Below are 14,435 nucleotides of genomic sequence, written 5' to 3'. Positions count from 1 at the left end.
AGAATATTAATTGACATAACATTTGCAAATAAAACAGATAATTCTCAGGCTATAATTGGTCTCAAATATCTTTTGCTAATGTTTTCAGATTTTGAAAGTTAACTTGTAACCTCTACAAAGCAGTAAGTATTATTTAAAAAAACAGATTTCCAGCTTCAAGAGGGAGAGGAATTGTGGAAAGGATGGGAAATCATGCAAATAAGACAACACTAGAACCACATTCTGCATGGCAGCAACAATTGGCTAGAGCTCAGTAGACAGGAAACAGGGCTGTCCCGTTCATCTGCCAGTCTCCCTTTGGTTTATTTCATTCAATTATCCACTAGAATGTAAAATCTGGAACTTCACCAGAAAGAGGTTTTGTCTGTTTTGTTCACCACTGTATTTCCAGGGTCTAGAAAAGTCCCCAGCACATAGCAAGCACTCAATAATCACTTGCTGAAAATAATAGCTGTCTGCCTGGTCCTAAAATTACGGGTTTCTAACAAGTATTCACAATATGTTTCTGTCCTCTCCTCAATGACAAAGACTCGTTAATTTAACTTTATATTTAATATAGGGCTTGGCTGGGTATGGTGGCTCATACCAGTAATGCCAGCACTTTGGGAGGCCAAGGCAGGTGGATAACCTGAGATCAGGAGTTCAACATGGTGAAACCCCCTTCTCTACTAAAAATACAAAAATTAGCCAGGCATGGTGGCGGATGCTTGTAACCCCAGCTACTAGGGAGCCAGAGGCAGAAGAATCACTTGAACCCAGGAAGCAGAGATTGCAGTGAGCTGAGACAGCACAACACTCCAGCCTGGGTGACAGCAAGACTCCATCTCAAACTATGCATGTATGTATGTATGTGTATATATATATATATATATATATATATATATATATATAGCTTGACACATAGAAAGTACTTTGTTTACTAAGTGACTAACAGCTATTAATTATCACTTACTGAGTACTTACTAAGTGCTAAGCACCGAGCTAAAATGCTTTACAGGCATTACCTCATTTAATTCCTGTAACAATCCTATTATCTCTATTTTATTTTATTTCATTTTTATTTTTATTTTTTAGAGACAAGGTCTTGCTCTGTCACCTAGGCTAGAGTATGACAGTGAGATCATAGCTCACGGCAACCTCAAACTCCTAGACTCAAGTGATCCTTCTGCCTCAGCCCCTAATATAGCTGGGACTGTAGGCACATGCCACCACACCCAGTTTTTTTTTTTTGTAGAGATGGGGGTTTTGCCATGTTTCCCTGACTGATCTGAAACTCCTTGCCTCAAGTGATCCTCCTTCCTGAGCCTCCCAAAGTGCTAGCAATACAAGTGTGAGCCACTGCACCTAATCTATACCTATTTTAAAGATAAGGAAATGAGGCTATGTAAAACAAGCAATTGGTCAAAAAACTAGTAACATGGAATGAAATAACTGTAATACAAAAAAGGATGTGAAAAGGGCTATATGGGCCTGGGCGCAGTGGCTCATGTCTGTAATTCCAGCACTTTAGGAGGCTGAGGCAGGTAGATCACAAGGTCAGGCGTTCGAGACCAGTCTGGTCAAACGATGAAACCCCATCTCTACTAAAAATACAAAAAAATTAGCCAGGCATGATAGCAAATGCCTGTAATCCCAGTTACTCAGGAGGTTGAGGCAGAAGAATTGCTTGAACCCGGGGGAGGGGTTGGAGTGAGCTGAGAAGATTGCGCCACTGCACTCCAGCCTGGGAAACAGAGAGAGACTCTGTCTTTGGGGGAGAAAAGGGCTATATGGAAGTTATGAACAGTCCAGGCACAGTGGCTCATGCCTGTAATCCCAGCACTTTGGGAGGCTGCACAGGGCAAATTGCTTGAGGTCAGGAGTTCAAGACCAGCCTGGTCAACATGGTGAAACCCCGTCTCTACTAAAATACAAAAATTAGCTGGGTGTGGTGGCACGCAGTTGTAGTCCCAGTAACTTGGGAGGCTGAGGCAGGAGAATGGGTTGAAGCTGGGAGGTGGAGGGTGCAGTGAGCCAAGATCACACCACTGCACTCCTGCCTGAGAGGGAGACTCCATCTCCAAAAAAAAAAAAAAAAAAAAGGGGTGCTGCACACTGTGGCTCATGTCTGTAAACCCAGCACTTTAGCAGACCAAGGCAGGTGGATCACTAGGTCAGGAGTTCAAGACCAGCCTGGCCAATATGATGAAACCCCGTCTCTACTAAAAATACAAAAAATTAGCTGGGCGTGGTTCAGGCAACCTGTAATCCCAGATACTCGGAAGGCTGTGGCAGAGAATCACTTGAACCTGGGAAGCAGAGGTTGCAGTGAGTAGAGATCGTGCCCCACTGTACTCCAGCCTGGGCAACAGAGTGAGATGTCTCAAGAAAAAAAAAAAAAAAAAAGTCGGAAGGAGAGTTCATTTCCAAATTGGAAGGCGTAAGGTATTTCGGAAAGGTTCATGAACGAGGCAGCATTTAAATTAGATCTTGAAAAACAGGTGAGATTTTCATAGGAAAGGATGGGTGGGGAAGAGATTGCTATAGCTACTTTCTCCACCAGGAATGCTTAAGCACAAACAGCCCATTTTTTTATTAGAACCATACTGAGTAAGTGTCTCTTCCATGTAGCAGCTATGAATTTGCTCAAGTTACTAAAACCTCTCCATCCTTTGGTTTTCTCAACAAAAACATGGGAATCTGAGAATTAAATGAATATATAAAGTACAGGCATATCTCGTTTTTTTTTGTGATTTACAGATATTGTGTGTTTTTTGTTTAGATTGAGACAGGGTCTCACTATGTTGCCCAGGCTGGTCTCAAACTGCTGAGCTCAAAAGTTTTGCCTGCCTTAGCCTCCCAAAGTGCTTGGATTACAGGCATGAGCCACCACACCCAGCCAATCTGTATTTTTTTTAAAAAAAAAAACAAATTAAAGGTTTGTGACAATCCCATGTTAGGCAAGTCTATTGGTGCCATTTTTCCAGCAGCATGTATTCACTTTGTGTCTGTGCCACATTTTGGGAATACTTGTAATATTTCAAACTTTTGCTTACAATTGTTTTATCAGTTATGGTGATCTGTGATCAGTGATATTTGATCACAAATCAAATTGCAACTGTTTTGGGATGCCACGAACCATGGTCATATAAGATGGAGAACTCAACTGATAAATATTGTGTATGTTCTGACTGTTCCGCCAACCAGCCATTCCCCAGTCTCTCTCCCTCCCTATTCCTTGAGATACAACAATATTGAAACGAGGCTACTTAATAACCCTACAATGGCCTCTATGTGTTCAAGTGAAAAAAAGCAGTTAGATGTCTCTCACTAAATTAACAGCTAGAAATGATTAAGCTTAGTGAGGAAGGTTGAAAGCCAAGATATGCTTAGTGAGGATATGTTGAAAGCCAAGATATGCTGAAAACTAAGCCTGTTGCACCAGTTAGCAAAGCTGTGAATGCAAAGGAAAGGTTACTGAAGGAAATTAAAAGTGCTATTCCAGTGAACACACAAATGTTTAAAAAAAAAAAAAAAAGCAAAACAGCATTATTGCCAATATGGAGAAAGTTCTAGTGGTTTAGACAGAAGAGCAAATCAGTCACGATATTCCCTTAAACACAAGCCTAATCCAGAGCCAGGCTCTCTCTTTTTTAATTCTGTGAATGCTGAGAGAGATGAGGAAGATACAGAAGTGTGAAGCTAACAGAGACTGGTTCATAAAGTTTAAGGAAAGGAGCCATCACTGTGGAGGCCAAGCTCAGTGACTCATGCTTGTAATCCCAATGATTTGGAAGGCCGATGAAGGAGGATCACTTGAGAACAGGACTTGAAGACCACATTGTCTCACAAAAAGTAAAAATTTGCTGAGTGTGGTAGCACACAACCAGTAGTCCCCAGCTACTGAGGAGGCTGACATGGGAGGATCCCTTGAGCCCAGGAATTAGAGGTTGCAGTGTGTTATCTTGCCACTGCACCCCAGCCTGGGAGACAGAGCAAGATCTTGTCTTTAAAAAAAGTAGGAGCCACCAGGCGCGGTGGCTCACGCCTGTAATCCCAGCACTTTGGAAGGCTGAGGTGGGTGGATCACGAGGTCAGGAGTTCCAGACCAGCCTGACCAACATGATGAAACCCCATCTCTTTAAAAAAAAAAAAAAAAAAAAAAAAGTAGGAGCCAAGCACGGTGGCTCACACCTGTAATCCCAGCACTTTAGGAGCTGAGGTGGACAGATCACCTGAGTTCGGGAGTACGAGACCAGCCTGACCAACATACAGAAATCCCATCTCTTCAAAAAATACAGAAATAGCTGGGCGTGGTAGTGTATGCCCGTAATTCCAGCTACTTGGGAGGCTGAGGCAGGAGAATTGTTGAACCTGGCAGGCGGAGGTTGCGGTGAGCTGAGATCATGCCACTGCACTCCAGCCTGGGCAAAAAGATCAAAACCCCATCTCAAAAAAAAAAAAAAATCACTAATAGTATTTCATAAATAAATTCAAATAATACATATAAGGAGGATAATACATAATATATATGTACATACTACATGAACAAGTAGTATTTACCTCAGAAACTTAAGACTCCTTTAACATTTGAAAATGAATCAACATAATTCACTATATTAACAGTAAAAATATGTATATGGAAATCTCAATAACTGCAGTAAAAAGTATTTGACAAAATATGTTATCTAAATTATGACCTGAATAAGCAGAAATGAGATCCACAAATTCTCACATAGTCCCCAGGGAACAAAAAAGTAGCAAAGTTGTAAGCCAGAAAGGCCTCAGATATTAAGAGCCAATGACTAACTTGCATTTATACCTGGAATGAAAGGATGGTACAGCATAAAAAAATAAATGAATGTAATTCACCACATTAACAAAATGAAGACTAAAAATCACAATGATGATCTAAATTAATACAGAAAAAGCACTTGGCAAAATTCAATACACTTTATGATTAAAAAAAAACCACTCAAACAAAGTAAGGATGGACAAAAATAAAAGTCATATATGAGAAGCCCACAGCTAACATCACATTCAACAGGAAAGACTGAAAGCTTTTCCTCTAAAATCAAAAACAAGAAAAGGATGCCCACTCTCACTACTACTATTTAACATAGTACTGAAAGTCCTAGCCAGAACAGTTAGACAAGAAAAAGAAATAAAAGGCATTCAAATTGGAAAAGAAGAAGTAAAATTACCTCTGTTCACAGATGACATTATTTTATATATAGAAACCCCTAAAAATTCCACACAAAAATCTGTTATAACTAATAATTTTAGCAAAGTTACAGCATACAAAATTAATGCATAAAAATCAGTTGCATTTCTATATACTAACAATGAGAAATCCAAAAAGCAAATTAAGAAAATAATCTCATTTACTATAACATAAAAAAATAAAATACTTAGGAATAAACCTAATGAAGTGAAAGACTTGCATAGTGAAAACTACAAAACATTGCTAAAAGAAATAAAAAAGATATATACAAGTGAAATTCATCCCATGTTCATCGATTGGAAGATGTAATATTGTTAAAATGTCCATACTATGTAAAGCTATCTACTGATTTAATATAATCCCTATAAAAATACTAATAGCATTATTTGCCAAAACAGAAAAAAATGCTAAAATTCAGATAGAATCTCAAGGGATCTTAAAGAGCCAGAACAATATTAAAAAGAAGCAGAAAGTTGGAAGCCTCACACTTCTTGATTTAAAAACATACTACAAAGCAATAATAATCAATATTATGTGGTACTAGCATAAAGACAGATATATAGACTAATGGGACAGAATAGGGATCTCAGAACTAAACCCCCACATATATGGTCAAATGAACTTCAAAGGGGTACAAAGACTACACAAAGGGAAAAGATTATCTCTTTAATAAATGATGCTGGGGAAAGTAGATATCCACATTTACAAGAATGAAGCTGGCCCCATAAGCATACACACACACACACACANGCAGCCATTTATTAAAGACTTCTCATGTTCTGGGAATTTATTATAGTCTTATTTAAACTTCCAACTACCCCGTGAGCTACCATTTTATAAATGAGAAAAGTGAGGCTGGGTGCAGTGGCTCACGCCTGTAATCCCAACAATTTGGGAGGCTGAGGTGGGCAGATCACTTGAGGTCAGGAGTTTGAGACCAGCCTGGCCAACATGGCAAACCCTGTCTCTACTAAAAATACAAAAATTAGCTGGGCATGGTGGTAAATGCCTGTAATCCCAGCTACTCAGGAGGCTGAGGCATGAGAATCACTTGAAACCAGAGATGGAGGTTGCAGTAATGTGAGATCATGCCTCTGCACTCCAGTCTGGGTAACAGAGTTCAAAAAAAGGGCAAGATGAAGCAGCATGTGCTGATGTAGAAGCTAAAGCAAGTTATCCAAAATATCTAGCTAAGCTCATTGATGAAGGTGGCTACATTGGCCAACAGATTTTCAATGTAGAAGAAACAGCCTTCTATTAGAGGAAGATGTCATCTAGGGCTTTCATAGCTATAGAGAAGTCAACACCTGGCTTCAAAGCTTCAAATGAGAGGCTCACTCTCTTGTTACAGGATAACACAGCTGGTGACTTTAAGTTGAAGCCATTGCTCAATTACCGTTCTGAAACTCTCAGGAGTTTAAAACTTATGCTGAATTTACTGTGTTTATGCTTTATAAATGGAACAACAAAGCCTGGATCACAGCACATCTGTTTACAGCTTGATTTACTAAAAAAAAAATATATATATATATATATTTTATTATATATTAAAATATATTTATATATATTATTATATATATTACATATATATATTTTTTTCTTTTTCTTTTTTTTTTTCTTTTGAGATGGAATTTTACTCTTGTTGCCCAGGCTGGAGTGCAGTGGCACAATCTCAGCTCACTGCAACCTCTGCCTCCCAGATTCAAGCGATTCTCCTGCCTCAGCCTCCTGAGTACCTGGGATTACAGGCACCTGCCATCATGCCTAGCTAATTTTTTTTTGTATTTTTAGTAGAGACGGGGTTTCACCATGTTGGGCAGGCTGGTCTCAAACTCCTGACCTCAGGAGATCCGCTTGTCTCAGCCTCCCAAAGTGCTGGGATTACAGGTGTGAGCCACCACACCCAGCCAATTTACTGAATATTTTAAGCCCACAGTTGAACCTTACTGCTCAGAAAGTTCTCTTCAAAATACTACTGCTCAATGACCATACACCTGTTCATCCAAGAGCTCTGATGGAGGTACAATAGGATTAATGTTTTCTTTTTTCTTTTTTTTTTTTTTTTTGAGACGAAGTCTCAGTTTGTCCTCCAGGCTAAAGTTACAGTGTTGTACTCTTGGCTCATTGCAACCTCTGCCTCTAAAGTTCAAGTGATTCTCCTGCCTCAGCCTCCAGGGTGGCTGCAATTACAGGCGCACACCACCATGGCCAGCTAATTTTTTCATACTTTTAGTAGAGTCAGGGTTTCATCATGTTGGTCAGGCTGTTCTCGAACTCCTGACCTCCAGTGGTCCGCCCACCTTGGCCTCCCAAAGTGCTGGGATTACAGGCATGAGCTATCACACTCCGCCTAATGTTGTTTTCCTGCCTGTTAACACAACAACCATTCTGTAGCCATACAGAATCCATCATTCTGTATGAATTAAGGAGTGATTTCAACTTTCAGGTCTTATAAGAATGTTCACAATTCATGAGGTCAAAATATCATCATAAACTAGAGTATGGAAGAAGCTGACACCAACTCTCATGGATGACTTTAAGAGGCTCAAGATTTCAATGGAGGAAGTCACTGCAGATGGGGTGGAAACAGCAAGATAACTAGAAGCGGGGCCTGAAAATGTGACTGAATTGCTACAATCTCACAATCAAACTTAATGGATGAGCAGCTATTCTTATGGGAGAGCAAACAAAAGTGGTTCTTGAGATGGATTCTACTCCTTGTGAAAATGCTATTAACACTGTGGAAATGACAATAGGCCAGGCAAAGTGGCTCACACCTGTAATCCCAACACTTTGGGAGGCCAAGGCAGGAAGATTGCTTGAGCCCAGTTCAAGACCAGCCGAGGCAACATCCTTTAAAAGCAATTTTTAGGGCCGGGCGCGGTGGCTCAAGCCTGTAATCCCAGCACTTTGGGAGGTCGAGGCGGGTGGATCACGAGGTCAAGTGATCGAGACCATCCTGGTCAACAAGGTGAAACCCCATCTCTACTAAAAATACAAAAATTAGCTGGACATGATGGTGCATGCCTGTAGTCCCAGCTACTCGGGAGGCTGAGGCCGGAGAATTGCTTGAACCCAGGAGGCAGAGGTTGCGGTGAGCAGAGATCGCGCCATTGCACTCCAGCCTGGGCAACAACAGCAAAACTCCATCTCAAAAAAATAAAATAAAATAAATATAAATAAATAAATAAATAAATAAATAAAAGCAATTTTTAAAATTAGCTGTGCATGGTGGTGCATGTCTGTTGCCCCAGCTACTTGGAAGGCTGAGGTAGGTAGCTAGATTGCTTGAGCCTGGGAATTCAAAGTTATAGTGAGCTGTTGATCACACCACTGAATTCCAGCCTGTGTGACAGAGTGAGACCCTGTCTAAATAAATAAATAAATAAAAGACAACAAACGATTTGGGGTTGTTTTGTTTTGTTTTTTTTTTTGAGACAAAGTCTTGCTCTGTTGCCCAGGCTGGTGTGTGTTAGTGCTTTCAAGGCTCACTGCATCCTCAACCTCCCAGGTTCAGGCAATCCTCCCACCTCAATTTCCTGAGTAGCTGGGACTACAGTAACTCACCACTCCACCCAGCTAATTCATAAAATTTTTTTAGGCTGGGCGCAGTGGCTCATGCCTATAATCCCAACACTTTGGGAGGCTGAGGCAAGCGGATCACGAGGTCAGGAGTTCAAGACCAGCCTGGCCAACATGGTGAAACCCGTCTCTACTAAAAATACAAAAATTAGCTGGGCATGGTGGGGGTGCCTGTAATCCCAGCTCCTCGGGAGGCTGAAGCAGGAGAATTGTTTGAACCTGGGAGGCAGAGTTTGCAGTGAGCTGACACTGCACCATTGTACTCCAGCCTGGGCAACAGGGCGAGACTCTGACTCAAAAAGAAAAAAAGTGTACTTTTACTGGACATATTATTGCACACTTAAGAGACTACAGTACAGCATAAACTTAATATGCATTGCAAAACAGAAAAATTCATGACTTGCTTTATTATATTTGCTTTACTGCTGTGGTCTGGAACCAAACTTGCCTTAGCTCCGAGGTATGCCTGTACTTAGAAGAGTAACTAGCACATAGCAAGTTCTGTATAAGTTTTGGCCATTATTATTATAGCTTTCCCATCTCTGTCTTTTTTTATGGCTCTCACATTTTGGTGCAACCTGGGTTAAAATACAAACTGGCAAAAAAATAAAATAAAATCTGGCAAGTCTCTTAAATAAGGAAAGCTTCTCCAGAAGTTCCCCAGGCTTCCCTTCCCATCTAATTAGGCAGAACTGCATCATATGCCCATGCCTAAATCAATCACTGTCTAGGGAGCTAAAGTTACAATGACTGGTTTAGAGTTTATATCAAGACCCACCCCCTGGGGTAAGGAAAGGTGGCCAGATTCCCAGTTAGCAAAGTAGTAGTAATGGTGCTAAGACAACTAGTGTCTGCTAAGACTCATGAGGCTGTAGTCTCTGCTAGAGACTCAGAATAAAGCAACCTCCAGAACAACAAACATCACCCCTACAGGGCACCTAGAGGCAGGAAAATCACTACAAAGGTCTGTTAAGGGTAATGAAGTTTGGGCACTGCAGAAATAGTGTAGGATATAAGACTGAGCTAGCGGAGAGTGCACGTAAGAGGCAGTTAAATACAGCAGGTTCTTTACTCATGGGCATGTGAAGGCAGGCTGTGTTAGTGTCTCCAGTGCCCACAGGATCCAGATTACTAGCCCTGGACTAGTCACCTAATCTTCTCAAAGCTTCGATTTCTAATTGTAAATGAAGATAACATAAGATACCTTGGATTAGATGTTAGGATTAAATAAATACATTAGTCTGATCTACATGGAATATAGATAAACAAAAAGCTGACATTCTTAAAGACAAGGTATGATGAGGGAGAGGTACTTGAGACGAAGCTGGAAAGAGGAAGTTACCTGACTCTAGGCTAAAACCCCCCTTCAAGACCTTGGTTGGGTTTTGTTGCTCCACTGAAGAACTTTCATATTGAACTATACCAGAATAGGACTAACTTTATTTCTTGACTCCTTAAGTCTTCTTAGAGATTTATGTTCGGCAAAATGGGTAAGAATCTTACTTCTGGCTTTGTGGCTTATTGGCTGTGTTATTTTCTCTGAGGCAGTTTCCCAATCTATAAAACTGAGTAAATTCCTACCAAATTTATTTCACTGAGCTTATTAAACATTAGTTCCTCCCCTTTGAGGCAACAGCGTTTCTGAAACTGAAGACCAATACGAAATTTACAACATAAAGTTTATAACATAAAAGCTCCTAAATATTCACTGATAGATGAAGCTCCAGCTACTAAGAAAGGCCTATCAGTCTTATTACTTAACAGAGAAACATGGAAACCAGAGTGCTTAAGGAAAAGGAACACTCTTGAAAGTGGAAAAGAATCTGTTCTGACATTAATAGAGCCCTTACTAGGCTCCAGACAATGTTATCTGCTTTTTGTTTGTTTTTGAGATAGAGTCTGGCTCTGTTGCCCAGGCTGGCATGATCTTGGCGCACTGCAACTTCCCCCTCCCAGGTTCATGCAATTCTGTCTCGGCCTCCCAAGTAGCTGGAACTATAGAAGCACACCACCATGTCCGGCTAATTTTTGTATTTTTAGTAGAGACAGGGTTTCACCATATTGGTCAGGCTGGTCTCATACTCCTGACCTCAGGCGATCCACCCACCTCAGCCTCCCAAAGTGCTGGGATTACAGGCATGAGCCACCTTGACCAGCCCAAATGCTGTTACCTTATTTTATCCCCAAATATCTTGATAACACAGCCCCACCCCTTTTTTCTAGAGATGAAAAAAGGCTCAGAAAGGAAGAACAACATTATCGTGGACTTTGCTAGATGCTTTCCATATGTGTTGTGTCTGGCATTTAAGTGACTTCCAATACCAGATCTGATTCTAAAGTCATTACCTTGAAGCTCAAGTGAATAATTTGTTTCCCTAGAATCACAGATCTTAAAAAAAAATTTCAATTCCAAAAATAAAATAAATAAATAAATAAATAAAATTCAATTCCAGGCAGGGGTCGGTGGCTCATGCCTGTAATCCCAGCACTTTGGGAGGCTGAGGGGTGGGTCACCTGAGATCAGGAGTTCAGGACCAGCCTGGCCAACATGGTGAAACCTTGTCTGTACTAAAAAGAAAAAAAAAATTAGCTGAGAGTGGTGGCGGGGGCCTGTAATTCCAGCTACTTGGTTGGGTTGACGCAGGAGAATTGCTTGAACCTGGGAGGTGGAGGTTGCAGTAAACCAAGATCAGGCCACTTCACACCGGCCTTGGAGACAAGAGTGAAACTCCTTCTCCAAAAAAAAAAATTGCAGAATCTCATTTTGCTTGCCCCACACACAATAGTTGGAGTTAGCAATTCACTCTGGACTCTTTCAGCTTCCTTCAGAAGACAGATTCCAAAGTGGACCAACATGCAAAAACAAACAAAAAACCCAAAACACCTTTACAACTTTGCCTAGGGTGTAAAAGCTTTTTTCCCTTCTTCCAGCCCAACCACTAGAGGGCCAGGTCATTACAAAAAATAAAATTAATTTTCAAAAAAGGCCGGAGGGCAGAGGCTCACACCTGTAATCCCAGCACTTTGGGAGGCCGAGGTGGGCGAAACATTTGAGGTCAGGAGTTTGAGACCAGCCTGGCCAACACGGTGAAAACCCGTCTCTACCAAAAATAAAAAAAATTAGCTAGGCGTGTCTGTAATCCCAGCTACTCCGGAGGCTGAGGCAGGAGAATCGCTTGAACCCCGGAGGCGGAGGTTGCAGTGAGCCGAGATCGCGCCACTGCACTCCAGCATGGGCAACACAGCAAGACTCTGTATTTAAAAAACAGAAAAAACAAACGAAAAAAAAAAAAAAACCCAGGAGTTACAAACTAGACTTGGGAGTGTTCATCCTGGCTTAGCCACTGTGTGATCTTTGGTAAGTTACTTTACCTTTCTAAACCTCAGCTTCCACATCTGTAAAATAGCAATAACGGTAGCATCTATTTCCTTAGGTTTTACAAATTAAGTAAAACATGATATGTAAAGCAATCAGCACAATGCCTGCACATAGGAAGACTTAGCAAATTTAACAGTTTTTATTGGTGGAGAGGAATTACCACTATTGGTTCTGTCTCTAAGTCCAAAGACTTCGCCATGGTAGTCTCTCTTAACAGAGGCCTTGCCAGCCAGAGTCCCCCCAGAAAGATCAACAGGTCGCTCCTTTTCTCCTTACCAAGGCCAGCCCAGAAACCTAAAGTCCCCAACCTGAAGATGGCCAAGAGAAGCTGGCCTTTGGTGTTCTACCATCACAAGAGATGCCACTCCGAGCCCAACTGAACCACACTATTTCCGCTTTGGTTCCGTTCTCCTGGCCTTCAGCGGCGCAAGCTACCCTCGGCCTGGGTGCCCATGGTTACTGGCCTGGTGCTGGCTCGCCTGGCGTCCCCTCACCAGAGGACTCCACCCCGCTACGTAGGTAGGACTTCCCTGAGTTCAGGGGAGCCACTGAATCTAGTCAAGACGCGCGTCGGCCAAACACAAGCCAGGAGAAAGCTACCTTAGCGCCGCCCAGGCCTGCCGCTGGGAGTCCGTCCCCCATCCCCAGTCTGGGCGCAGGGCGGAGAGTAGGCCCCTTTCTAGCTCCCAGGAAAACGTGAGCTCCTGCCCGAGGACACCATGTGGGTGGTCCCCAGCGTGCCAACGTGTCCCCGGAACCAGCACCAAAGGACTGCTCCCACCGCGGGCCCTAGCTCGGCCCAAAACTGGCTTGAGGGGCACTCCCGGCCTGACTTCTCCCCAGACCTAGCTAGAGGGATGCAGACATCTTACGCAGACCGGAGACAGGCTCTCGCCAAATCCTGCCTGAGCCCAAGAACCCGAATGCCTGGTCTCCTCACTCACCCATCGCGGCTCCGCTCGCTCACACTTGGCGGCGGAAGCAGCGGCGGCAGCGGCAGCAGCTTCAGCGGCAGCTTCAGGAGACAATATGGCGGATCTGCAGGACGGCAGCCCGAAATGGACAAACTACTTATCTACAGGACGAAACGCGTTATTGGTCCAACCGCCTATCATTACACCGAAGATACGAACTTAAAGAGACCACAGCCACTAAAGGTGGGGCGTGGATATGACGTACGAAGGGAGTGGCTGGGAGGAGACTGCGAGGGATACCTACGAAAGTTAAGTGTCTCTACGAGTTCCCAGCTGTTTCTGCTACTATTTCCTTTTTATAGTGAGATTTTTTTCCCCAGAACTTTTTCTGCCAGAAGCGTATCCCTTCTTTCCATAGTTGAAACCAATAGCCGGGCGCGATGACTCACGACTGTAATCCCAGCACTTTTGGGAGGCCGAGGTGGGCGGATCACCTGAAGTCAGGAGTTCGAGACCAACCTGACCAACATGGAGAAAACCCGTCTCTACTAAAAATACAAAATTAGCCGAGCGTGGTGGCGCATGCCTGTAATCCCAGCTACTCGGGAGGCTGAGGCAGAAGAATCTGTTGAACCCGGGAGGCGGAGGTTTCGGTGAGCCGAGATCGCGCCATTTGCACTCCAGCCTGAGCAATAAGAGCGAAACTCCGTCTCAAAATAAAATAGCCGGGCGTGGTGGTGAGCGCCTGCAATCCCAGCTAGTCGCGAGGCTGAGGCAGGAAAATCCCTTGAACCCTGTAGGCGGAGGTTGCAGTGAGCCGAGATCACGCCACTGCACTCCAGCCTGGGCGACAGGGTGACATTCCGCCTCAAAAAAAAAAAAAAAAAATTAGGCGCCGTGGCAGGTGCCTGTAATCCCAGCTACTTGGGAGATTGAGGCAGGAGAATCACTTGAACCAGGAGGAAGATGCTGCAGTGAGCCAAGATCATGCCACTGCACTCCAGCCTGGGAGACAAGAACAAACTCCATTTCAAAAAAAAACAACAACAATCATAGACCCTGGGCTGAATCGGAATAACGAATCATCTAGTTAGGGGAAGTGACTTGCTCAAGGCTATGGAGAGAAGGAAACGAGGAAATAAGACTAAACCCAGGTTTTCTGATTAGTTGGCAGTCTTACTGGGTGATAAAAAATAGAAAAATAGGCCTGTGCAGTGGCTCATGCCTGTAATCCTAGCACTCTGGGAGGCCGAGGCAGGCAGATCACAAGGTCAGGAGATCAAGACCATCCTAGCCAACATGGTGAAACCCCCGTCTCTACCAAAATACAAAAATTAGCTGGGCATGGTGGCGCGTG

At 42.9% G+C, this 14,435-nt stretch overlaps 1 protein-coding gene across 3 annotated transcripts in view; it reads right to left on the bottom strand.

Annotated features, from left to right (window-relative positions):
* The window catches only part of KPNA6 (karyopherin subunit alpha 6), a 62,974-nt gene extending 49,719 nt beyond the window's left edge, over positions 1-13,255 (bottom strand). The window contains exon 1 of one of the 3 annotated variants that reach the window (XM_017527914.2): positions 13,109-13,255. In XM_017527914.2, coding sequence (XP_017383403.1) covers positions 13,109-13,112 — 4 coding nt within the window. In that variant the 5' untranslated portion in view covers positions 13,113-13,255. Of the gene's footprint in view, positions 1-12,764; positions 12,974-13,036; positions 13,058-13,108 lie in introns of those variants that run through there. The other 2 variants (XM_017527915.2, XM_037738256.1) reach the window with 2 other exon arrangements.
* Between the last annotated feature and the right edge of the window lie 1,180 nt (positions 13,256-14,435).

The sequence above is a fragment of the Cebus imitator genome, unplaced genomic scaffold (genome assembly GCF_001604975.1).
Source record: "Cebus imitator isolate Cc_AM_T3 unplaced genomic scaffold, Cebus_imitator-1.0 Scaffold51, whole genome shotgun sequence".
NCBI classification, from domain to species: Eukaryota; Metazoa; Chordata; class Mammalia; order Primates; family Cebidae; genus Cebus; species Cebus imitator.
The sequence above is the reverse complement of the archived record's forward strand: the minus strand, read 5'-3'. Positions and strand labels throughout refer to the sequence as shown.